Source organism: Acanthopagrus latus, chromosome 4, assembly GCF_904848185.1.
Source record: "Acanthopagrus latus isolate v.2019 chromosome 4, fAcaLat1.1, whole genome shotgun sequence".
Classification (NCBI taxonomy): Eukaryota; Metazoa; Chordata; class Actinopteri; order Spariformes; family Sparidae; genus Acanthopagrus; species Acanthopagrus latus.
In genome coordinates this window covers 22,180,808-22,203,840 of record NC_051042.1, presented here as the reverse complement: position 1 = coordinate 22,203,840, position 23,033 = coordinate 22,180,808, and the positions used below count along the sequence as shown (strand labels likewise).

The following is a 23,033-nucleotide window of genomic DNA, read 5'->3' as shown; positions in this document are numbered from 1 at the left end:
GTGTTGTGCTGTTGGGTATTGTGAGGTTGGAGTTGACAGCAAGGCTCGAGGTGTTGCGGATTTCGATGCCTGACTGACTGATCCCAAGGCAGTGTGTACCGCACGGCAGCAACAGGCAGCTCAGGGAAAGACTGGACATGCACACAGTCTAGTTTCAGTTTTGCTATGAGCCACATGTTGTGATATAGAAGATGTTATGCTGACATAGCAAACAGGTAATATTATTACTCACTGTAAGCACTTGGAGTTTCTTTTCTTAACTTTATGTGTGCGTGTGTTGCCTTTGCAGGTGGTGTCTCAGACAGTCAGCCTGGTGGACCTGTCCTGCTACAGCCTAGAAGCGGTGCCTGAATATCTCTTTTACAGTCAGGACATCACACATCTCAACCTGCGACACAACTTCATGAGCCTGCAGGGACCCGGAGGCCTGCTCAACCTCCCCAGGTAATCGCACATCCTTAAGCAGAGTAGTTGCACACAAACATTTGCTAACAGACGGACACATGAGACTGGGATCACGCCCCTTTGGCTGAAATATCGTTTGGCCAAAGGTTTTTTTTTTCTTTTTCTGGATTTTGAGAATGGGCACGCAATCTCAGGCAATAATGGAGGTTACAGTGTTTATACCCTCCCCATCCCACACACATTGGTTCATTAACAGGGAAAGTATGAAGAGTGACCCAGCTTGGAAGATATGACCTTAGAGGTGGCACATTTTGCTTTTCATGAAAATGAAACCTTTATTTGGAGGCTTTGTTGGTTGATTGCGTAAAAGTGACGCGGGACCTTAGGACCTCACACACGAGACAGAGACAAATTTAAATTGCTGTTATATTTATGTGGCGAAATGCACTTCTGAAAAAGTCTAAAATTTGCTTGGTGACAGCTCACCAGTGTTCCTAATTTGCACTCTCTTATCTCATGCTTTTCAGCAATAATTTCTCAGGACATATGATGCAAATTTTTTCAGCCCCTGCATATTTACCATTGCATTTCCTGTGCTGATAATGTAACAATGCACTCTTGAGCTCCTGACGAGTGCTTCAGTGAAAGTGCAGCATGTTTCACAGATATAATCACCAACCTTTCAGCCACTCAGCTGTTCCTGTGTCCTGTGAAATACTTCACATTTTTGTAATTCTCTTAATGTTAATGCGTTTAATGTGCCAAGTTCGACTTCTTATACAAGGTTTGTGGGTTCCACCTGCGTGTTAATCATGAAAAGCTGAATTAATAGGTAGATGCATTGCTATTAAAGCGATAATCATCTTCAACCCCTTTAGTTCCTGTTTTAAATTGGCTGGATGTGTGTACTGTTGTTACTGGCTACTTGCTAAGAAGATGATTTAAATGAAAGCATCTTGGTCGGCCCTTCTTTTTGTTTGTGTATTTAGAGGGAGCATGCATGAATAAAAAGGAAATGGTCTGTTTTGTGACTCATGGCAGTCACCTCCACCGCTCACAGGACCCGAGGGGATGCGAGGGAGGTGACGTTAAAATGGAAGACGTGGCTTTGCAACCGCATGGAGCCATTTCATTCATCATAGCCAGTCTGTGGGACATACATTACAAATGTGTACACAAACACATGCAGTATATCAGCCAGCGGAGACAAATACAGACATCCAGTTTTACAAACGAGCACACGCACATTAGTAGAGTACAGACTGTCTTCATCACATGTGTGACCGGCTGATCTAAACCCAGTAGACCCAGTAGACCCTGGTAACACTATGCTACCAGTGTGGGTGATTTGAATACTTTGTCGATGTGAACACTGTCCTTTCCTGCCCGCTGAGCCACTGACTGACTTTTTCCAGCTGCTTTCAAAGCCGTCTTAATAACATGGTGCAAGGCCGAAGCACAAATAACAGCACAAGACTCCCACAGTGAACTTGTGGGGAATGAATCGACAGTATCTAATTTCCACAGCGTTCACCCTGGATTTCCACAAATGGTGTTGAGTCTCAGCTGATAGTTGTACCATATATCTTTCTTTTTATTCACGTCCCTTGTCCGCTGCATTCTCCCGGGGCACAACAAATAGCTCTGCAGACGTGACAGTGCACTGAAAATGTGGACCACGGTAGCAGGTCAGCTAAATATGCTGGTCTGTCTCAGTGAATCTTCCTGTTTCATCACTGCTCTTTCTTACATCAGTTTTGTATTTACCCTTTCTCTGGTCCTGGAAAAGTGCTAGATCCTTATAAAGTGACATCAGACACTGGATGGAGACACAAGCAGATACTTTCAGACCATTCAGACTATTTTTTGCAAACTAATGGGGTAAATGTCAAGATGAGATTGTTGTGTTTCTGCTGTTTTACAGTTTGTTCTGTCTCCCTTCAGGTTTTCTCAGCTGAAGAGCCTGAACTTGTGTCACAACCGTCTGGGTGTGTTCCCTGAATGTGTGTGTGAGATCCTCACCCTGACCGAGCTCAACCTCTCCTGTAATAGTCTCCAGACCGTCCCTGTACAGATAGGCAACCTTCAAAGGTGAGACAAAGTGTCACAAATACAGTGTGCTGTACATTTGTACATACAGTACATTACACACGGATGCAGAAGTCACAATATGCATCATTAAGCAGCACATTAAAAGTACACAGAGTCATGCACAAATTTGTATTTAGGTCACATGTAAAAACGTAACTTATCTATGAGAGTATAAAAAACAAAACATTTGATGTAGTCACAAACAAGCCACAGTGGAAAAAATGGCAAATAAACATATTTTTAATTATGTTGCACATGTTTTACAGTGAATATGTTACGTCTGTTATTTGTCATTATGATTTGTATAGACTGTGCTAAAATAAATACCTTTCAAAATACTGATGCAGTTTCTCCTCTGCAAAGTAACTAGTAACTAAAAATGTCAAATAAATGTACCTCAATTTTGTACACAAGTACTTGAGTGAATTGTACTTAGTTACTTCCAAATATCAGCCGTCTGTCTTGTTGATTACAATATTTGTTATTGTTTCATCCCTGATAAAACCATATTGTTGATCCCTAGTTTTCCATTGTTTTTTTTTTTAGTTCCATTTTTTTCAGTTTGATGGTTTTTTGGGGATCTTTTCCTTATCCAAATCAAAGGGCTGAGAACAGAGAGTGTTTTGTTCTGTACAGTCTGTATAGCCCCATGAGGCAAATTGTCATTTGTGATGTGGAGCAATACAAATGAAACTGATATGAAAAAGCAACATTTCTCCCTGTTTTAAACTTTTCTCCAGCTGATAGTCTTAACATCAATATTTAATCAGGAATAAGAAAGAGAATAATTTACTTTCTGTGATACCAGGTTTTCAGTCTTGTTCATATGTTTTCTGAAATATGTTTTCCTGTTTGTGGTCATTGAATTTTTGATTTTCTTAATTTGTTTTGTAAAAAAAAATATGTTGAGTGATCAGAGTAAAAGGCTAAATCAGGCCGTTTTCACCCTGTGTACCTGCTTAATGTAGGATGTTGCCCAGTAAACAGGGGGTTTATATCTACAAGCAAACATTTAGACTACTCTTTTAAGAAAAAGAAAGCAGAACATGACGTCTCCCCCTCTCCATCTTGTAGCCTGCAGACGCTGTCGTTGGATGGAAACCACCTCAGCTCCCTGCCTGAAGGGCTGGGTGGCTTGTCTCAGCTCAACAGCCTGGGGCTCTCCTTCAACAACTTCTCTCACATCCCTGATGTGCTGGAGAGATTGAGCGCAGTGGACAAGCTTGCCATGGCTGGGAACAGAGTGGAGAGTCTGGAGTTAGGTACTCTGGCTAAAATGAGCCACCTGAAAAACATCGACCTGCGGTAAGAAGCCGGTCAGGGGGTAAACAGCTCTCTTCATGTCCTTAGTGTTTTTCCTCTCTTCTGTCTCTGTTGGATCAATATGTCATATGTGATGTAAAGTCCCCCATCCCCAAAACACTCTCGATCATTCAGTTAATGTGATGGCAGTTGAGTAAAATACCTGCGCCATCTATAAAGTTTTTTCTGTATTTTAATTCTTGCTCTGGCTTTGACAGAAAAACAAACATCCCGACACAAGCACGAGTCTGAACTTCACCTTCTTATCAAACATTTATTTATAGGCCCTAGGTTTGCTGAGCACAAATGTTTGGTTTTTTTTGTGCACTGCCCTGTTTCACACCTACACCTGGGAGCTGCTTCGAGCAACAGTCATACGCATTTGTTGGCCTCTCAGCAGCTCCACGGGAGCAGCTGGGGGCTAAGTGTCTCGCACATGGGGACCTCTGTGGTGGGTAAATAAGGGACGAGGAAGCTCGACTTATTGATTTTTCTACTATGATTAAACCAGCAAACCCTTCTCCACCCACCACCAGCTAATAATTCAACCTCAGGTTCTAAGTTGTGGTTTGGCAATCTTTATTTATAAGGGCAAGGTGCATCTCGCTGTGGATGAGCGGGTTGACGACTCTCTCATAAAAGAAGAGTTGCTGTTTGTTAACAGGATGGAAGGGATCAGGGAGAGTCTGGATATCTCATGAACTCAGAATTTCTCTACATTTCTTGTCCACCGGGATGTTGTTTTCAAAGGTAAGATGCTAAATATAGATGAGTCTGATGATAAAGGTAATAGAAGCCGTACCCAGTGAATCAAAAGCAGTGACAGTCGAGTGGTCCCACCGTGTCAGCCTGCAAACACAATATCACGGAGGACATTGTCAGGTTTCAATTGAATTTCAATTCACTTTTTTTTTTTTTTTTGCCTTTTTGCCTTTTTGCATTTAATATTTACAACACAGACATCTGAAGATACAAAGATACATATATAAAAAAGAATTGGAAAAATAATAGAAAATTATATATATATAAAAAAAACCCAATAAGAATAAGACAGTACAAAGTAAAGAAAATAAAAGTAGACACAGGTAAGCATCCTCAACATCCATCCATCTCAATCACTCACACAGTATTATGACACTGTCCCCTTCATCCCAGTTAGTCACTCAACACTGTGTTCATGTAGGGCCCCCAAATTTTCCAAAACACATCCCGTTTGTTAACTTTAAAGACCAACTCTACATAATTGGTCATCTCTTTTAATCATTCACTAAATGCTTTTTGTTTTCTAGTGTCTTAGTCTTTAATGAAACATAAGAATTGTATAGATTGTATGAAATGTGTTTAATCCATCACTGACAAATTCACACTGATTGCCCAAAAAGAGTATATTATAGAGCTATAGAGCTATTGTATTTGTTAATTCTTCTCCATGCTCCGCCAAACAATTCAAGGAAATGACCATCTTTTTGCACTTACTGAGGACACGTTTACTCCTATTATTATGGTAGAAGTATCTATAAGGTTCATGTCTGTCTATTTTGTGTGATTACAACTGAGCATTTGTTCAACCAAAAAAAAAAAAAAAAAACCTTCTGTCTTCAAGCTCTCTGAGCAAACAAATTGTCCTAGTTGTAAGGTTTCCTTCATATAAGACTTTCCCTCTTTGCTCCAGCAGATGTAATAACCAGTGATATTTCATCTCTTGCAGGTTGAACGGGCTGCGCTGGGTGAAAAGTGATAACCTAGAGGCGGTGAGCCAGGTGACGCAGCTGGACTTACGTGACAATTGCTTGGACTCACTGGACCTGAGCTCCATCAGTAACCTGGAGACTCTGCACTGCCAGCGCAACCAGATGGAGACACTCACACTCAGCGGTTTCACACTGCGCATGCTTCATGCCAGCAGCAACCGTGAGTCAAACAAAGCGCCAGCTAGCTGCTGTTACTGCCTTACTGGCTGTTTGTCTGTAGGTTCAGGCCCTCCTCCCCATTCATTTTATGAAGGCACATATGACGGTCCTGATGTTTAGCGGTTAATTGCTGCTTTTCTCTGCCCACAGGCCTCACAACCGTCAACATCTATCCAGTCCCTAACCAGCTGACACACATGGACCTTTCACAGTGAGTTCTGGCTGGGAATAAGAAGTGGCGAGGGTCTGCGTGTTCACAGATTCTTGAACAGAAGCTCTGAGGTCTTAAAATAGTATCCTCATCTTTGTGTTTATTAATCTAGTTAAGCACAGAGCCTGATAAAGGTGTGGTTTTAAATAGTGAATTGGATAGTTAATGCACAACTACATTAGCGACTACATTCAGGAAGGTTGTCTCCAGACCAAAATGAAGTCTTCTCGTGATTTGCTCTGTTTTTTTCAGTTTTTTTCTTCAGCGATTACAAATTGTTTGGACAGATTCCACAAAAGTCAGAATCATCAGTTTGGATTTATTTGTCATGATGCCAAAGACGAATGGCAACTCAAAGCCTACCTGCGATATGAACTAAGCAACTTTCAACAAGGCAGATATTCTAAACAAATGAGAGACACCCTAAAACTTCCATGGATGCTTGTCTACCTTTTAGGCTCTTCAGCACAAGAGCTGAAAATTTTAAGAAGACCTTAAAAGACATTTTACTCTATGTTTGTTATTCACGCTGCAGAGTTGATTATGCAGTAAACGTTACGGTCTGTCAGGGGTTAATTCTGCTGACCCACCTGCCAGTGTAAGAAACATCACTGAATCTCGAGTAGTGACGGTGGAAGCTAATTATTTTGATAAGTTATTATTTATAATGCAGATAGAGACCACTCGCATCCTTAAATAACCCTGGAGGATATCAGTTCGACCTCCTGTTCACTACGATTTCGAAACTGTTTACTCATTGGTACTATTCAAGGCAAAATGCCAACTCTGCTCAGTTTGAGTGTTTGTGTGCGTGTGTGCGCGTGTGTGTCTGTGTGTGTGTCTTTCCGTGTGTGTGACTGTGTGTGTGTTGAGACAGGAACCTTTTGGATTACCTTCCGGACTGGGTGTGTGACTGCAGAAAAATTGAGATGCTGGACCTCACGCACAACCTACTGTCTGAGCTTCCTTCCAGGTTACTGACCTTATTCTGACACTAATCCCGAACCTTTGCTGCTGAAATGGTAATCTTTTGTGTTGCATAATTTGAATTGTGTTCCGCCTGTAATAAAGACACGGATATGCTGTTCAGAATTAGCAGATGACTTGTCACATTATTTTCCTCAATATCCATTTTAAGAATTAACAAGGTAGTGGAACCGAGGTAAGGACTAAGCACAGATAACAGCTGGAATCAGTCACGTTTTCAACGCAGTGTCTGTGTCTTCTGATTGCAGCTGTAAAATATGCCGTCCTATAGTGCTTACTGTCATTCGCTGCCAGCTTTCCACACTCAACACAGGCATTTGCATTTGAATGAGACATCAGCAAAGCTTTTGCAAATGAGATAATATTCCTCTCCCCACTGTACCCTCTCATGACTTGTGTGATGGTTTCAGGAGAGAATGAAAAGCTGCTGTGTTGGTCTGTTTAGGCAGCCAAGCTGAAAAGGTCATTGATGGATTAGTTAGCATGGGTTGCCATTTCTGACAATCCTTCCCCTTTCACGAGTAGTTAAGTCTGCGCAGGGAGACGATGCTCTTTGGTTCTTTTCCTCTTTGTTGGCCTGTTCTTTTTTTCTTGTCCTAATCTGGCTCTCTAATGTCTCTTCTGGCCTCCGACAGACTGCTCAACAGCTTGAGCTTGAGAAAGCTGCTGGCGGGGAACAATCGTTTGCAGAGAGTGCCTGACCTACTTGACCACATCCCTCTGGAAGCCCTAGACCTCCAGCACAACAAGCTAGCTGAGCTCCCTGAGAGTCTGTTCTACAAGGCCTTAAAGTGAGTCTCTCTACACGTCTGTCTGCTTCCTTTTCCATTCTGTACTCAAGACTATTGATGCCGTTACTTGATTCTTTTAGCAGCTGCTTTGAAACGTTTACCTGAAGCGTGTTCCCTGTTTGGTGGAAGAGAGTCATTCTATCAGAACTCATGGCAGTTTTTGGGGATGATTGTGGTCAAGATCAATGGTGCATTCCAGACCGTAACTGGAGCTTCATTTGCCCTCCTATTTCCTGTGTGGTAAATCACTTAACACCCATTAGCAGTTCAAATGCCCTAATGTGCTTTACCGTCTCTAATGCTGAGACGTAATGGCAGCGACTGCTCTGTGCGTGACGGGCTTCCTGATATGTTGTCTGAGAGCTGCACAGCTTGCGAGGGGGAGCAGTTGCATATATGTCTATGGATATAGAGGCACATATTCATATCCGTGCAGACAGTCAGTTCTAAAAAGCCCCGAGGCTGGTGAGATGTCGACAGCCTTTTACTTTTATAATGGCTGGCTCCGTTTTAAAACAATAGCGTGACAAGGTTCCGTCAAGGTTCACAAGGGCGGGCTTTATTACTGTTCAATATATGACAGAAAATGACTTAACAGCACCAATTACGTAAGACCCACTGGGGCTTAAATTACTGTCAGTCCTCTCTGTGCAGGTTCAACAGTATGTTGAGCAATGCACCATTAACAGTCTGTGCTCAAGTGAACTCTTTTCAATACAATGAGAGATGCTATGGACTACTTTTGTCATACCATCATAACTGGAAATACTTTTTGCTTACTGATATGTAAATCGGGAGTTGTCATTTTTGCATGCTCTTAGTCATAATCATGAAGCACTTTAAATAGATTTATAGGACAAAGAAAAATAATGTAATGTAATGTAATAAAGATAGCTGATATGTGGCAATATCTTTTGTCACTTGTTTTCATAGCAACAAATCTCCCGGAACTCTTTCAGCTGATTCCAAAGAGCAGAAGCTGAACCAATGTGCGCACTGGTCCTGCACTTCGTTTTGCTGCAGAGCACTTGGGCAGGGTGCTGGAGTGGTGGCGAGCGCTTAATGTACACTCAGCCATTTTTATGTTTGCTCCATAAACTGGCAACACAAGACTCTTGATCGCTAATGAAAAACAAGATACCATGGTTTTGGCTGAATCCTTACACAGAGATCCACAAAAAAAAATATTTTGGACTGGACAAAAAGGGAAAGAAATGATACTGGTATTCAGCATCTTTCTACAAGCTCTTTCTTTTTGTTTTTTTGAATGATTTGTTTACATAACAGTGTTACCAATAAGACCTTTGCATCAGTATCTTTAAATAATACCTTAAAGGGGAACTATGTAGTTTGGGAGAATACGCTTCCTCCATGACTGAATAAACAAGTTGTTCTCAGAGGAATATAAGGTCAACTGCACACAGTTTGAAGCTAGAAAGGTGGCAGGGTCCGCCAAATATAAACAAAGTGAAACAGTATTGTGAAACAGACAGAAAAAACACAAGAAACAAAAATGAAGAGCCACAGATTGGATTACTCTCGACCTTTGATGCAGCAGTCCCACATTTTGTAATAATTTAGAGCTGCCAATTTTCCCTGATTGAAACTACCACATATTGACCACAGAGCTGATGCCAACTTCCATCTGCTCACATCAGATTTCTGGCCCAAAATATTTGCTGCATTGGGTCAAAGTCATGGAGAGGGGAATGGCATCATATCTATGAAACTGGAAAGTTGCATTTGATTGTTGAGCATTATTTGTATTATTTTGTGCTCAATGGCAAAAAGGAGTCTGATAAACTCTGATGAGTATTTTGGACATAAATATCACACATTACAATTGTGCCTCTGCTCAGGCAACTCTTCCATAGAATTTTAAATGTGTTACTTCCAACCTCTTCAAACCCACTGTAAATGAGACAGCACTGGTAGCATACGCTCGCTGGAGGCAATCCTGACTGTGACTGTGGGCAGAAACACAGCAAACATTTAAATTAGTGCATCTCTTGTTTTCATTCGTCTTCCCTCACAGCCTGAAATACTTAAATGTGTCAGCCAATGCCCTGGAAAGCATCCCCCCTAGCAGCCTATCAGAGGAGAGCCTCAGCACACTCCAGGAGCTCTACCTGACGGGGAACAGCCTGAATGAGAACTGCGGGGCTCTGTTGGTTGGACACCAGAACCTGCGGGTCCTTCATATCGCCTACAACCAGTTGCTCTCCTTTCCTGCCAGGTGTGTTATCTTTGCCCATCACTGGCATTTTAACTCCACTTTTATAGTGTGCCCTTGACATTGAACACGTTTTATTGTTTTGTCTCATTCACTGTACTGTTTCTGTGTTTACTGCCTCACCTTTTATCCTCTCTCATCATGTGTTTTATTGTATCAGTTGAGCTTCAGCATATTTTCTGTTAATTTGTTTCTACCTTCCGTAATGCCCTTCGATAACATAATGCCCGTTTCTGACAATATATTCCTATAATTAAGAACCATTATTGAAGAGGCTATTTACTGTGCTGTATGTCCTAGAATACTTGTAATGCAAACATTCTTCGTGTGTGTCTTTAGTAAGCTGAGTAAGCTGGAACAGCTGGAGGAGCTAAATCTAAGTGGCAACAAGCTGAAGACCATCCCCTCCACCGTGTCCAGCTGTAAGAGACTGCATACCCTCATAGCACACTCCAACCACATCACTGTCTTCCCAGAGATCCTCAGCCTGCCTGAGATCAAGGTCAGACCTGTTCTGGTTTTATTTGCCCGACCTGTCTGCGTATGATTTTTATTCAGCCCGTGTCAGCTCATTTGTGTTCCGTACATTCGTAGCTTGTAGATCTAAGCTGTAATGAGCTGACTGAGATCCAGCTGCCTGACTCGCTGCCCGCCACACTGCAAGAGCTCGACCTGACAGGAAACAGCAGCCTGATGCTGGAACACAAAACCCTCAACCTCTTCAGGTGAGTCACAAAACACAGACTGAGTTTAGAATAGTTGTAGGCACCTTGCTGACATTTGTAAGACATTAAAAATAAGCACGGACATCTTGGCTTTAGATTCTATGTGAAGGAATATGTGAAACATTTAAGAATATAGTATAGATGTGCTACTGGTGGTGGCATTCAAATGTGGATATTTCATTTTTGTTGGTGTTAGTATACCTTCACTTATAACGCCTTCTGCCATTTCTTCCCCTTTTTTTAGTCACATCACCACCTTGAAATTAGACCAGAAGTCCACTACGGCAGCAGGAGACTCACTGAGCACCTCCACTCCATGGAACCATGGTTACTCTGAAATGAGCGGCCAAAGGAACAAGTGAGCACTGATTTGTGTCTCTGTGTGTTTTATTTTGGTTATCTGTAAAGAGCTTAATTTACAAATACAGACAGTATTTCTATCCTCATTGTCGTACACAAATAGTTGAAATTCCAACACAAATGCTCATTGTGTAAACCAGTCTAGTTTAGGTATTCAAAATGTGTATTGCAATGTAACCGAACAAAATGGGACAACACAGTTGTATCTTTTATCATCAGCTGCAACCCTTTATTGTTTCCCCTGACCTGAGGCTGCAGTGGTGCATGCTGAAGATTTTAACCTCTGTACAGTATCAGAGGCACTCACTCATCTGTTTGCTTACGCTGGTCTATTGTTGGGGACAGGTTGTGTGTGTCTGTGCTGGCTGTGGACCGCTTTGGAGACAGCGTGGAGGCATGTTATGGAATCTTTGACGGAGATCGCAACGAAGAAGTGCCGCGGTTGCTGCAGTGCACCATGGGAGATGTGCTGTGCGAGGAGCTGCAGCACTCCAGTGTTGACAGCGTGTATATGTGCAACACCTTCATCACCTCACACAGGTAGAACTGATCTTTTAGATGTTAGTCTTTCTTATGTCCTCCTTTTGTAACACACTCTTAATGAAGATTTGTAGTGAGTTGGTCAGCATTTGTCTGCAGCTTTGTTTGTGTTTTCTGGGACAGGAAACTAGGTATGGCTGGCCAGAAACTGGGTGCTTCTGCCTTGCTGTGTTATATTCACCATGAGCCTTCAGATCCAGGAGGCAACTTCAGCCTCACTGTGGCCAATGTGGGCACCTGCCAGGCGGTGCTGTGCCGGGATGGCCGACCTGTACCTCTCTCTAAGGTTTACAGCTTGGAGAACTGCACTGAGGAGATGGAGAGAGTGAAGCTCTGTAAAGCCATTATTACCGAGGTAATCCACCGGTTCTCTGTATGTTGGGTTATTGTTTTTAAACTTGAGCCATTATGTAGAACTTTTGATCTAGTCTTCACGTTCAGAGGTCTATGTATTATGACGCTATACACTCATCCACAATTATAATGGCATCTCTGTTTTACAGGACAACAAAGTGAGTGGAGTGACATGCTGCTCTCGCCTGCTGGGCTGCTCATATCTGTCTCCCTGGGTGCTTCCCAAGCCGTGGGTGCACACCGAGCCTCTCTGTTCCCAGGATGAGTTCTTGATCCTAGGGAATCGAGCGCTGTTTGAACGGGTCTCCTACCAGGAGGCTGTGTGCACTGTGCAGACCATGCGGGATCCTCGTGCTGCTGCCAAGAAGCTGTGTTCACTCGCCCAGAGTTATGGTTGCAAGGACAACATCGAGGCGGTGGTGGTGTCGTTAAATATCAGTGAGGACAGCTGCACCTGTGAGCCACCGGTACCCACTGCTGAAACACGGGGTCCCCCTACAGCCCTGGTGCCTGTGTCCGTAGCTCCCGGGCCTACTGACCCAGCCACCCTGTCATCCAGCAGCGGCATTGTCTCTGAGTTCAACAGTGAAACGTCGGCTTCAGAGGTGGGCAGCGAGGCCGGGTCCACCGCTTCAGACGAGCACCCGTCCTCTGGTCCTGCGTCCCGCCCAGAGAGACGCTGCAGCCTACACCCTGCTACTACACTGTGTGGGATCATGGTGCCAGGCTCAGTCGGGGCAGGAACCCACCCAGGCCTGTTCCAGCGGCAGCCCTCCAGTGCCACGTTCTCCAGTAACCAGTCTGACAACGGCTTGGACAGCGATGATGAAGCCCCGCTTGAGGGTGTTATCTCCAATGGCAGTAAGTTAGAAGTCGAGGTAGACATTCACTGCTGTGCTTTCCAGCTACGGTCAGGGGCCCCTGAGAGCCCCAAAGACTTGGACCTTGAAAAGCGAGGCTCTGACTATCCCAATGGCAAAATGCGCAGACAGAACAGCGTGGTGGTTTCTGCTACAAACGGCTGCCTGCTGGCTGTATGTGGGAGAGAGATTGCCGACCTGAAGAAGTCTCCGTCCACATCCAGCCTGTTTGGGAAGAAGCTGTCCAATGGGTCTGTGGTTGCCCCAGAGGACAGCCATAATCTCATTGAGGTGGCCCTGGAGGCTCCGAAGAAGAAGTCTGGCTATTTCACTGCTCCAGCACAGCAGGACCCCGAGGACCAGCTCATTGTGCCTCCTAGTCTGGAGCAGGAAGTAAGGGAGCAGCTAAGGAGCCAGAACACTCTGGTCTCAGTCCCCCCCTTGCCATCCATACCCCCTTCCTTAAAAGACCCCGTGTGGGATCATCCTCACCCCCCTGCATTTGCCTCCAACCTGGTCCCATGTCCTGGCCCAGTTCCCATCCTACAGCAGGAAGTCTACGATACCGCCCTCTAGAGGGGGGCGGAGCACAGTGCCATGTGGCTGCAATTCTGTGACCGTGCCATTCCAGAGAAGAAGAGGAGATTTTTCTCATACATGTGAGATATTCCAACTCAAGTTGCCATTCAGACGAACCTGTGGGACATTGATAGTCACTACGTGATGCTGCTCCATTAATGAGAGGCGTAAGAGGGTTTCTGTGTGTGGTCTGAGTGTCCTAGAAACGGGCGACCAAGATCCCATTTCATAACACGATGTGGGGAAAAGGATGGCAGGCTATCATAGAGCAGAACAATCCTGACTTGAAATGGGATACCTCATGTGTTTAAACATGTCAGCAACATTTCCCTTTACTTGGAAAGCAAGCAATCTAGAGGGCGTGTACGGGATTGTGTTCAGCGAGGTCAAATCTCCTCTCCAGGGGCTCTGTGGTCTCTCAGGTCCTGGAGAGAAGCCCTGTGACTGAAACTTGAAAAAGTGCCTACTGCAGACAACTCAGTCTAGAGCTCCCCTACACCCGGGCTGGGGGGACGTGAGCTTGTTAGTTAGATTTGGAGGAGGGACGATGTCCCCAGCACTGAGACCAGCACTGGCACAGCTTTTGCTCTCCTAGTCTTCCTGTGTCTTACAAAAGAAATCAGACAGTATGAATGCTTGTAAGGCACATAGGACTAGAAGATGTGAAGACAAGATAACTGTATTTGCATTACAGAAACATTACGGTCAGGTTTTATTTTTAACACTCCCACAGAGTATGTATAGGACCTTCTATACTGAATAAATTAAATCTATACAGTGTAGTACATGCTTACAGTTTGCAGCCGACAACACGCTGTGCTTGAGCTGCTGACACCAAGATCGAAATGCGTTGCTTTTAGAGCAATGCATTTTTAATAGCTGTCAAATAATAATATCAAAGTTATTCAACTGTACAGAGCAGATGTGTCGTAGAGAATCAGTTAAATCTGTGACAGTGCTCGATCAAATGATCTCCTTTAAAAATGACGTTGGAAAGTAAACATTTCATTTAAATTTAGCCAGTTTTATGATCACTGGAGAGTGGACTGGAGACCCCAGGATCTTTGAATATCATTTCATATCAGTCATTTGAACAAACCAGTCGCGGCACAAAAGTTCATTATAGTAAGAGATGAAGGATAGATGCAGTATTTTACTGTATGTTTAGAAATTTCTCCACTGGTACTAAGATTGTACATTTTAGTGTTTTCAAATTTTGGAGGCTGCTAACCGTTTACATTAGTAAACATCCATCCATGTTTTACAGACAGATTCGGTTATTTTTACGTCTTAGTAAGTCCTTTTTTTAGCTGTGATAGCACTGCCCACTTGTCCAGATGAATTCCAGGGAGGCTGTTCACATTTGGTTTCACTATCCGCCCTGAGTGATGCGATCACAAGTGGACCGCTTCAAGCCCCGTCAATTCACACCCGGCATTAATTGCGTCTCGACATGCGTCTCAAGTGACCTCTTGTAGTTGGATATCACTTCCACTTTCTGTATGCAAATTTACACCTCAAGAACTGAAACAAATGGATACAACATTTCTCACACAAAGAAGGAAACATCTTCATGGATAATGTTTGCCAAATTAACAAGTAGGCCCAGTAGATAAGAATTTATTACAGCATTTCACAAATAAGTTTCTAAGGTAACAAGTTTCAAAATTGAGCATTTCTTTAAGGGAGTCTGGAGGCTTACTCCACAGATGACAAAGAAGTATGATTTATTTAGTTTCCCGATGTTTACCATCAATATGTCATGTTCTCAATACATTTGGTGTAAATGGTAAAATCAGTTGAAACAAGGAAAGAAATATCTTGATGTGTCTTATTTAATGCCACCAGGCACCAGTGATTTAGAATTTCCCAAATCCTTTTCACAACGTTTTTTTTAATGTTACTCCTCACACACCAATTCTTGAAATCATGCTATTAGTAAGGGAGTCTTAGGATATTGCTTAAGGGCTGCATGGTTAGTTGAAACAGACATTCATAAACATGTGCTGTTCTTAGAGTTGTCCACATTTGATCAAATCACTCCAGACGTGTGTTGATAGCAGGCCTGAACAGCCTCAGGGTGTCCTTTTTGGCCATTATAAACAGAACCGAAGACCCTGTTTTCTTGTTTTCTGAAAGATCCAGTCTATGTATGTCACAGAGTTAAGGGGCAGATGCGCGGTACGTGCAGAAATTTAGGACATCAACGACAAATGATGTCTTGCTACAATTTAATATAGTCCTGTTTTTCACTCACACGTGAGGGCAAAGCTGTAGACTTCAGATCACACAGTGATTAGCAGCAGTATAAAGCACTGCAATAGCAACACAGTGGTTCAGAGTAACACTTGAGACACATGCAGCACTTCAGCTTCAGTGTCATTTGTTCCCAGTCTATTTTTTTGCTTATTCTTGTAGGATCAATCATATTTATAAGAAAGTAAGTAGCCAAAAAAATAAAATAAATAAACACTGTAGTTGTAATTGTCAGGTAAATATTATGCAGCCCTGGAAACCTCAGTTTGTCCATTCCTGAACCTCCCCACCTTGTGCCAAAAGAGAAAAGCAGTTCTGCTGAAGCCCGCTGTGGTTATGCGAAAGACCAAAGTTGGGTAATTGCTCGTGTCAGTGATTACTGCATCAGATGTATATTTTTCGGTTGCCACTCCAAGTTGGAAGTGGTGCAGTTCTTGCATTCCACAGCTGTCACATAGCTGGACCTTTTCAGTGTTCCCTTTCAGCCTTAAAGTAACACTACTCAGTATTATTGAAAGGAGAAGCCCTTTGTTTCATCCCACTCATGTTCTGCTTGTGACAGAGGTCTTCAGCTCGGGGTGTGTTGTTGTTAAAGCAGCCCCCTCCATACTTTGTTCGCTCCACAGGAATGAGTGTGATGAAGCCTTAATTAATGTGCGAGTCTGAATCTGTTTCGCATTATTTGCAAGTTTTTGTCTTTTGACACAAGTCAACACTGATAAAAGCACTTTGTACATAGAAAATAGTGATATTCAGAGTCATTTATATTTGAGTTTAATACATGAGATATGATCAACATAGTGTGCTGGGATTATTTTTGGCTTCCCTCGGCCCAATACATCACCAATATAGCCAACAGAGATGATGATATTGATAAGTCACATGATGACAGTGAATTTACAACAGTCACTTTTGGTGTTTTTGTTAATATGATAAACATTTCTTTTCTTAATACAAAGCTTTCAATTACACCAGAATCTCACATATTGTCTTGGCTAATATTTAGATTTTCATCATGAGCTCCACAAACAGCTTAACACTAAATGAAACAATACTCTATATAGAAAAATGAACTAGTGGGCCATCTCCTGGTAGAAAATGAGGAGGTACATGCATATTGTGCATTATTTTATCCAGCATCTAAATGTTGGTTCAAACATTGTGCCAATTGATTTCTAACTGTCTGGTAATTCCTGAAAACGTTATTTGAAATCCCTCCATAATGATGACAGATAATCAAAACAGTAGTCTAAGATATGAATTGCTAAGTAGAGCTGAAGTTTCATGCTTAGTCAGAATACAGGCACTGATTTCAAATAGTTGGGAACAGGAAACTATATTTTATGGTGAGGCAAAGCATTTATTTCTCCAGTCACTTTACTGACGAGACTGTGCAGTGTCTGAGATGCCAAAAACATCCAGGACTCTCTGTGGTTCTGACTGTGGCCAGACCTCCACTGTCAGAACCCACGCGTGGTGTCAAAGCATCTGGACTGATGGCGGCGAAACATGGACGAGCAACGGAGGGCGTGTACCTGCCACAGGAGGAGCATGAGAGGCCATAAAACAGATTATGATTGTGAATAATATTGGTACGCATCCGAGACAAGTCCGGAGAGGAGAAGTGGAACAGGATGTTGGGAATTTTCTCATACAAATATGCAAGTGTCGACTGTACATAATCCACATGTTTATCAGAGCTTCACTTCTCATCACCTGAAACTACAAGAATCATGTTTCTCAATGTGTCTGAATATGAATATTGACTGATGTATGTGTGTATGATGTATGTAATTGGGATTGTGTGTGTAAATTGCATTGCTCTTGTATTACTTTTCTTTGTGTGTGTGTGTGTGTGTGTGTGTGTGTGTGTGTGCGTGGCTTCCTTTGGCTCATTTGTGGTGTACTTTTGTTAGTTTGGTCCCAGTTTGCCTCAACTCAGACGGGGGGCGACATGGCACTGCTGCATTCAGAGCTCTTCAACACCACCTCGTTCAATTTCTGTATGCTGTCGTACACTCAGTCATCCAGTCCATCTCCTGGATGATGCCATATACTCACCCAGTGTCCTGTCCAGTATACATTTACTCCACAAAGTACCAGTAGACTAATCAGTGTGCATGTACATATGCCGATTGTATGCGCAGATGCAAGTTGAGGGGGCACAGGGTAGTAGTACAGTGCATTGGCCTCAAATATTCCCTTTAATTCTTTAGTGGAGGGGTTTCGGTGGTGTAATGCTCATAATCCAAAATAGAAGGAATGTGCATTTGAGCAGGCTACACTGTCAGTGTTTTATTAAACTGCTGACTCACTTATTAACAGTAAGAGGTCATGTCCTCGCCACACATCTTAACAGGCTCCCTGTACATCTATGTTTGCAAAATGTCCGTGTTTGTGTGCGTATGTTCAATGAAGCTTAAGTACACTAAGTGTATGCATGCCCGTGTGAATAACTGACTGACTGTAATACCCTGCGTGAATACGGTGAATGAAACTGATTGAAGATGCTCCAGTCGTTTTAACATGTGACCAAAGTAGCCATTGTTTGATCTCACGGTTCCTTTCTGTACATTGTTTTCTAGAAATGCTTGAATATTTTTTTCTCGATGCCAAGAAGCCGATATTTATTTTTGTACTTCATTGTTTCATGCAAATTTATATTTCCCTCTCCGCTAACAGAATTTAAAGTGATTGGGACTCTACAGAAAACTGTCACACATTATGGTACTTTATTCTGAGGTACTACTATAACTGTATTTAATGTCGGAAAGCATGCCCTTAATATAAATCTACATACAAGCATAGAGTACATACAAAACGTGATTTATTTGTACAAAACGGAGTATATCTAATATTTTTAGGTTTCTATTCTAGCATGTAGATTACTGCTAAAAATTTAGTTTTATGTTTAATAATTCAAAGATTGATTATTTAGGAAGATGACTAACAGTGAGCACTTTTGCTGCGTATCAGACAGAACTGTACTCCCTTGAACTCTGACAGTGAAAGATGGTCGTTATTTTATTTGAGATGCTGCTATCATTAGTTTTGAGCAGACAAGCTGTTTTTAAATTAACTTCAAGCCAAGTAGCAATAAAACTTTTTACTGTGAATTTTTTTGTCCAGTGTCCAATTTGCTCACAGTTTTTATGATGATTTCATGCCAATAAATATCATCAAAATGACTTTTTTGGGTCAGTATAAGATATAATGCGTACAGTTTTTGTGTTACAGTTTTATCATTTCATTCATTTTTTAAATCCTGAACCATCATTTATCAAGAATGTATTCATGTCCTCACTTTGAACCCATAGATGTTTTACATGCACTAAAGCCAAGAAAATTAATCAGAACAGAGAACAATATCCACTGTTAAAACACACAGTCTAGCTTCATGAGGGAAAGTCTTGAGTAAATTCCGTGAGTAATACATCTGACACCTATTGGTGAAGCTCAGAATTACATCCTGAACTCTGTTGTAACAGGAAAAATAAGCTTCAGTGATTAATTTAAAATAAAAACGTATGTTTTTTTTCTGTAATTGATTTAAGAGTTTTAGGAGGGAAACAAGACAGATACTTTACTTTGAAAAAGAAATGATTCTGTAGCCCAATGCAGGAGCCATCAAGACTTATCTGGTTTAAATGTACACAAAAATGAAAAACTTGAAGTCATGGGACAATGTTCAACCCTGTGTCAGGATCAGCTGCCAGGATTAATTATCAACAAGCTGAGCTTCAGTCTGACGAGGCTGAGATCTGAGGAATGCACAGTAGTTTCGGTCTGGAACACAAATTATTTTAACTTAAATGAGATGTCAAATCAGACAAACTTGTTTCATGATTCTATGTAATTTGTAGCCCAAATTATTGATGAAAAAATAAGTAATAAAACAATTATTTACAAATTAATACCAGTTGAGTCATTTATTATAAACTACAAGTATCTATAAAGAATGTAACAGATAGTGCAGAGGTATATAAACTGGGATATAAAATTGTACAAAAGCAAATTATAAAAACTTGTTCAAAGCTTAAAAAGTGGATTAAAAAATGTACAGGTTTGATAGGAGTGAATACACAAGAACCCCTTATATCAAAAAATACCTAATGTGTTCTTGTCACAGGGATTTCTACTCAAATCCAATGTGTCAAGGAGAAAAGCCATCCTATAAATTGCTGTCCTCGTTTGCTCTTTGCCTCTTCAGCTCCCGCACTGTCCTGAAAGCTCTGACAGCTAACACGGCACCGAAGATGAAAACAAACACCCCCAACACCCCGAAGAGACCTCCAGCGATATCTGCACCGTGGATCTGGCACTCAAAGCCCTTGTGCCCTTTGCTCTTGTACATTGCCTCTCTCTCTGTACAGATGGGATTATTGTAGGTTTCCTGCAGCTTAATAAAGTAGAAGGCCAGCGCGGGGATGTAGCCCAGGCCGATCAGGAAATTCAGCAGAGCCTCCCCCAGCAGCACAGGGGGCCAGCGGTAAGGCACTCTGAAGACGCCCAGGGCGAGCATGGCACAGGCGTAGATCATTAAAACCCCTCCGCAGGCCATGGTGAAGACATACGGAGGCCGCTTGAGCTGATGGAAGAGCCGGTCCAGCTCCTTCACCCGGTCTGCATCGGCTCCCTCGAAGGCATTCGCTCCCCCAAAGTGATAATAGTAGATCCCACCGAGGCTGGCCAGATCACGGTAACCTCCATTGTTGCTGTATGGCACTCCAGCACAAATAACAAGCAGGAGATTCACAAACAGCTCCCCAAGCTGGCACAGACCTGAGAGACAAGATAGACAGTAACACGAATGTAGAGCAATGTAAAACAGTGAAACAAGAGTGGCCAAAAGACCAAATATTACTGATTTATTATGATAATAAATATAAATAGTGTAATGATAACAACAGAATGTATTTGGCTTTTGGACTGATGCCCAGGTTAGACAAAATATTTTAGTTAAGTAACTAAGACCCTGGGAAAGTCTGAGGGGGATTTTTCACTGTTTTCACACATTTTACAAGCAAACTGATTAAAGAAGTAATGAGAAAAATGTCAGCAGCACTGCTCGTGATAATATGCATATACAAACTTAACAAATCCCTGTCTGGTCCAACTCAACCCTTAAATAAGTAATTAAATAGTGGTATGGTATAATATAAATTGTCACATGCAGGGCAAATTGTGCTCTGTCAAGATAACAACTGGAGATAAAGTGGAGTTAAGGATTTTATTTAGTGGGTGATTAAAAAGAAGAGACAATTAATAGAATAGAAACATATTTCATCCAAACCAATTCTATTTAATGAAATATATTACTGACAAATAGACAAACAACCAAAAAATATATACTTGCCTCTACTGGTTAAAATGTATCTAAGATTGTAAAGCGCTTGTTTCGGTTGCCGCTCATAATACTCCCCCTCAGAGTGATACACTGAAGTCTCCCTGGACCTGCAAGGACAAAACAAAAATGTTTTGCATAACAATAAAAAATAAATAAATAACCCTGACACAGGTGGTCAAACGTGTGTGTGTGTGTATGTGGATGACAGGACAGAGAGAACAGGGACTTGTGTTTCAAAAAGTCCCTTACAGTCTTGAGGGTCCTTCATGATCGTTGTCTCTGTAAGCAGGTGTCATGTCCCTCTGTCTGTTTTGTTTGGCCCTCCTGTCACCAGCAGGGCCTCTGTCGCCCGGGTCTCTTGGCTCTTGGTTGTGGCCTCTGGTGTCATATGAAGTGCGGTCTGCACTGTGTGGATGGTCCCTGTTCCTGCTCTTGTGCTCGGCGTATGCATCGCTCCTCTCATGGTGTCTTCCCCTCTCTGGCATTTCCCTCTGCCTGCAAAAATGAGATTATGGAAATGAATCCTATGACAGACCCTCGCAAACAAAGTGGATAGCTGGCTTGTAACTATGTGGACAGTAAGGCAGAGAGTAGGGTTTGATGAACACAAAGGTTTCCTAATTCATAAGTAGCTAGCAGGGCAGGTTAATGCAGATTTTTACGCGGTTACAGGACTGCGTGGGAACCAAAAACAAGCCCAAAACTCGTAACAACGCCCTCCGTCGTGAGGTGGACGACACAAAGTTTGTGGTAACGGTAAGAAAGATGGCTCTAAGCAAATAATACAAAGCTACGACATTTTCATTCCTACCTGTCGGTAATAAACACAACTTGTTCTTATTTTCATGTATGCTGACAAAAACAGCCTACCTTTCCCAACTTCCTGTTTGACAATTCCCATCACACACCTGTGCTGTGCCACGCCCACCAGCCTCGAGCTGATTAGTGAATTTTCACCCCGATCTAAACTTTACAGGCTTCTACCTCCAGTTGATAACATCGTACTGTGTTGGGGATATAAACTTGTGCATGTGCACTATTTTTACTGAACTGTTAACAGACCCTACACTTTATTGCTTATTGTTTATGAGAGACTAAAACAGTAAACTGCGTCGAAATCGACGGTCACTTTGATCCACATGTGACAGGAAACAGACAGCTGAACCACAGTTAAATAAAACCGGAAGCTGTACCGGGGATTGTTCGCTTCAGTATTGCTAAACTTGCAAAATCAAATTTTTTGCGATTCATGCCTCAACCCGGACGTGAACGCACAGGGCTCACGCGGTCACGCTTCAATCGTGAAGCTCGCAGAAAAAATTCACGACTTTATTTTCAGCATTTCCGAGGCGCAGAAACATTTCAAAATAAATGTGATTTCAAAGCGTGGTCATGCTTATTCACAAAACCTGTATCGGGTTGATACTCATCCTATTCAGTGTATTGTGCAATTGAGTTTACTTGAATGATATCCATACTACTCTGTTTATTTGCAACACAGTTCCCAGCTTGTAGCATTGCTTTACTATATACATATACTTACCTATGTGTATACTGCTATCCAGTTCTGAAGATTAGAGGTGTGGAAATTTCTAGAGTGCATTTATTGGCTATAATTTCAGAGACACTAATGTCAGTATCAGCTATTAAAGAGCCTTGATACTTAAGGTGCCCCAAAAGCAATTTTCTTATTGACAATCATCTTGAGCTAATTTAATCACAATTACAGCCACAAAGGGGATAGCAAAAATAAATCATCAATAAAAAACAGTAGAATCAATATAAACAATATAAATGAGAAACACAAACTCCAAAAAATATTTACACTATTGCACAATGACTGAGAATGAGATGCAGAAATTGCCCTTCCTAGTTAAATATGAAAACTAAATAAATGAATAAATCAGAGTTGTTGTACTCACTGTGCGCTTGGAGAGAAGCGAATATAACGTGAATATATCCTGATTGCTCAGACTACACACCGGAGGTCACAGGTCAGGGGATTATCCTTGATTTGAAGATGAACTGACTTTTATTGTGAAGTCCTTCAGCAGACCACCACCGGAAATGCTTGTCGTCATT

At 42.1% G+C, this 23,033-nt stretch overlaps 2 protein-coding genes across 5 annotated transcripts in view; one reads left to right on the top strand and one right to left on the bottom strand.

Moving 5' to 3' along the window:
- phlpp2 (PH domain and leucine rich repeat protein phosphatase 2) overlaps nt 1-18,720 on the top strand; it is a 43,388-nt gene extending 24,668 nt beyond the window's left edge. For both annotated transcript variants that reach the window (XM_037096278.1, XM_037096277.1), the window contains exons 6-19: nt 290-444; nt 2,350-2,496; nt 3,571-3,801; nt 5,507-5,709; nt 5,859-5,919; nt 6,797-6,892; nt 7,542-7,697; nt 9,733-9,933; nt 10,270-10,432; nt 10,525-10,655; nt 10,900-11,013; nt 11,361-11,555; nt 11,679-11,910; nt 12,059-18,720. In XM_037096278.1, coding sequence (XP_036952173.1) covers nt 290-444; nt 2,350-2,496; nt 3,571-3,801; nt 5,507-5,709; nt 5,859-5,919; nt 6,797-6,892; nt 7,542-7,697; nt 9,733-9,933; nt 10,270-10,432; nt 10,525-10,655; nt 10,900-11,013; nt 11,361-11,555; nt 11,679-11,910; nt 12,059-13,345 — 3,372 coding nt within the window. In that variant the 3' untranslated portion in view covers nt 13,346-18,720. The remainder of the gene's footprint in view (nt 1-289; nt 445-2,349; nt 2,497-3,570; nt 3,802-5,506; nt 5,710-5,858; nt 5,920-6,796; nt 6,893-7,541; nt 7,698-9,732; nt 9,934-10,269; nt 10,433-10,524; nt 10,656-10,899; nt 11,014-11,360; nt 11,556-11,678; nt 11,911-12,058) is intronic.
- A 787-nt stretch (nt 18,721-19,507) lies between these two features.
- Nucleotides 19,508-23,009, bottom strand: marveld3 (MARVEL domain containing 3). Of its 3 annotated transcripts, none has more exons than XM_037096285.1 (4): nt 22,874-23,009; nt 21,201-21,446; nt 20,961-21,058; nt 19,508-20,386 (listed from the first exon to the last, which is right to left on the bottom strand). In XM_037096285.1, exons 2-4 carry the CDS (start codon nt 21,434-21,436, stop codon nt 19,776-19,778), a joined length of 945 nt encoding a protein of 314 aa, XP_036952180.1. In that variant the 5' UTR covers nt 21,437-21,446; nt 22,874-23,009; the 3' UTR covers nt 19,508-19,775. The 3 variants fall into 3 exon arrangements, with proteins under 3 accessions (XP_036952180.1, XP_036952179.1, XP_036952178.1); XM_037096284.1 differs by lacking the exon at nt 22,874-23,009 and adding an exon at nt 21,822-22,129; XM_037096283.1 differs by lacking the exon at nt 22,874-23,009 and adding an exon at nt 21,763-21,863.
- Nucleotides 23,010-23,033: the final 24 nt, after the last annotated feature.

Excerpts from the sequence above, each read along its gene's own strand:
- marveld3 (XM_037096285.1), bottom strand. The coding sequence starts at position 21,436 with ATGCCAGAGAGGGGAAGACACCATGAGAGGAGCGATGCATACGCCGAG. Across the intron at positions 21,059-21,200 it reads CATGAAGGACCCTCAAGACT|GTCCAGGGAGACTTCAGTGT; the intron begins GTAAGGGACTTT and ends TTGTCCTTGCAG. Across the intron at positions 20,387-20,960 it reads ATACATTTTAACCAGTAGAG|GTCTGTGCCAGCTTGGGGAG; the intron begins GCAAGTATATAT and ends CTTGTCTCTCAG.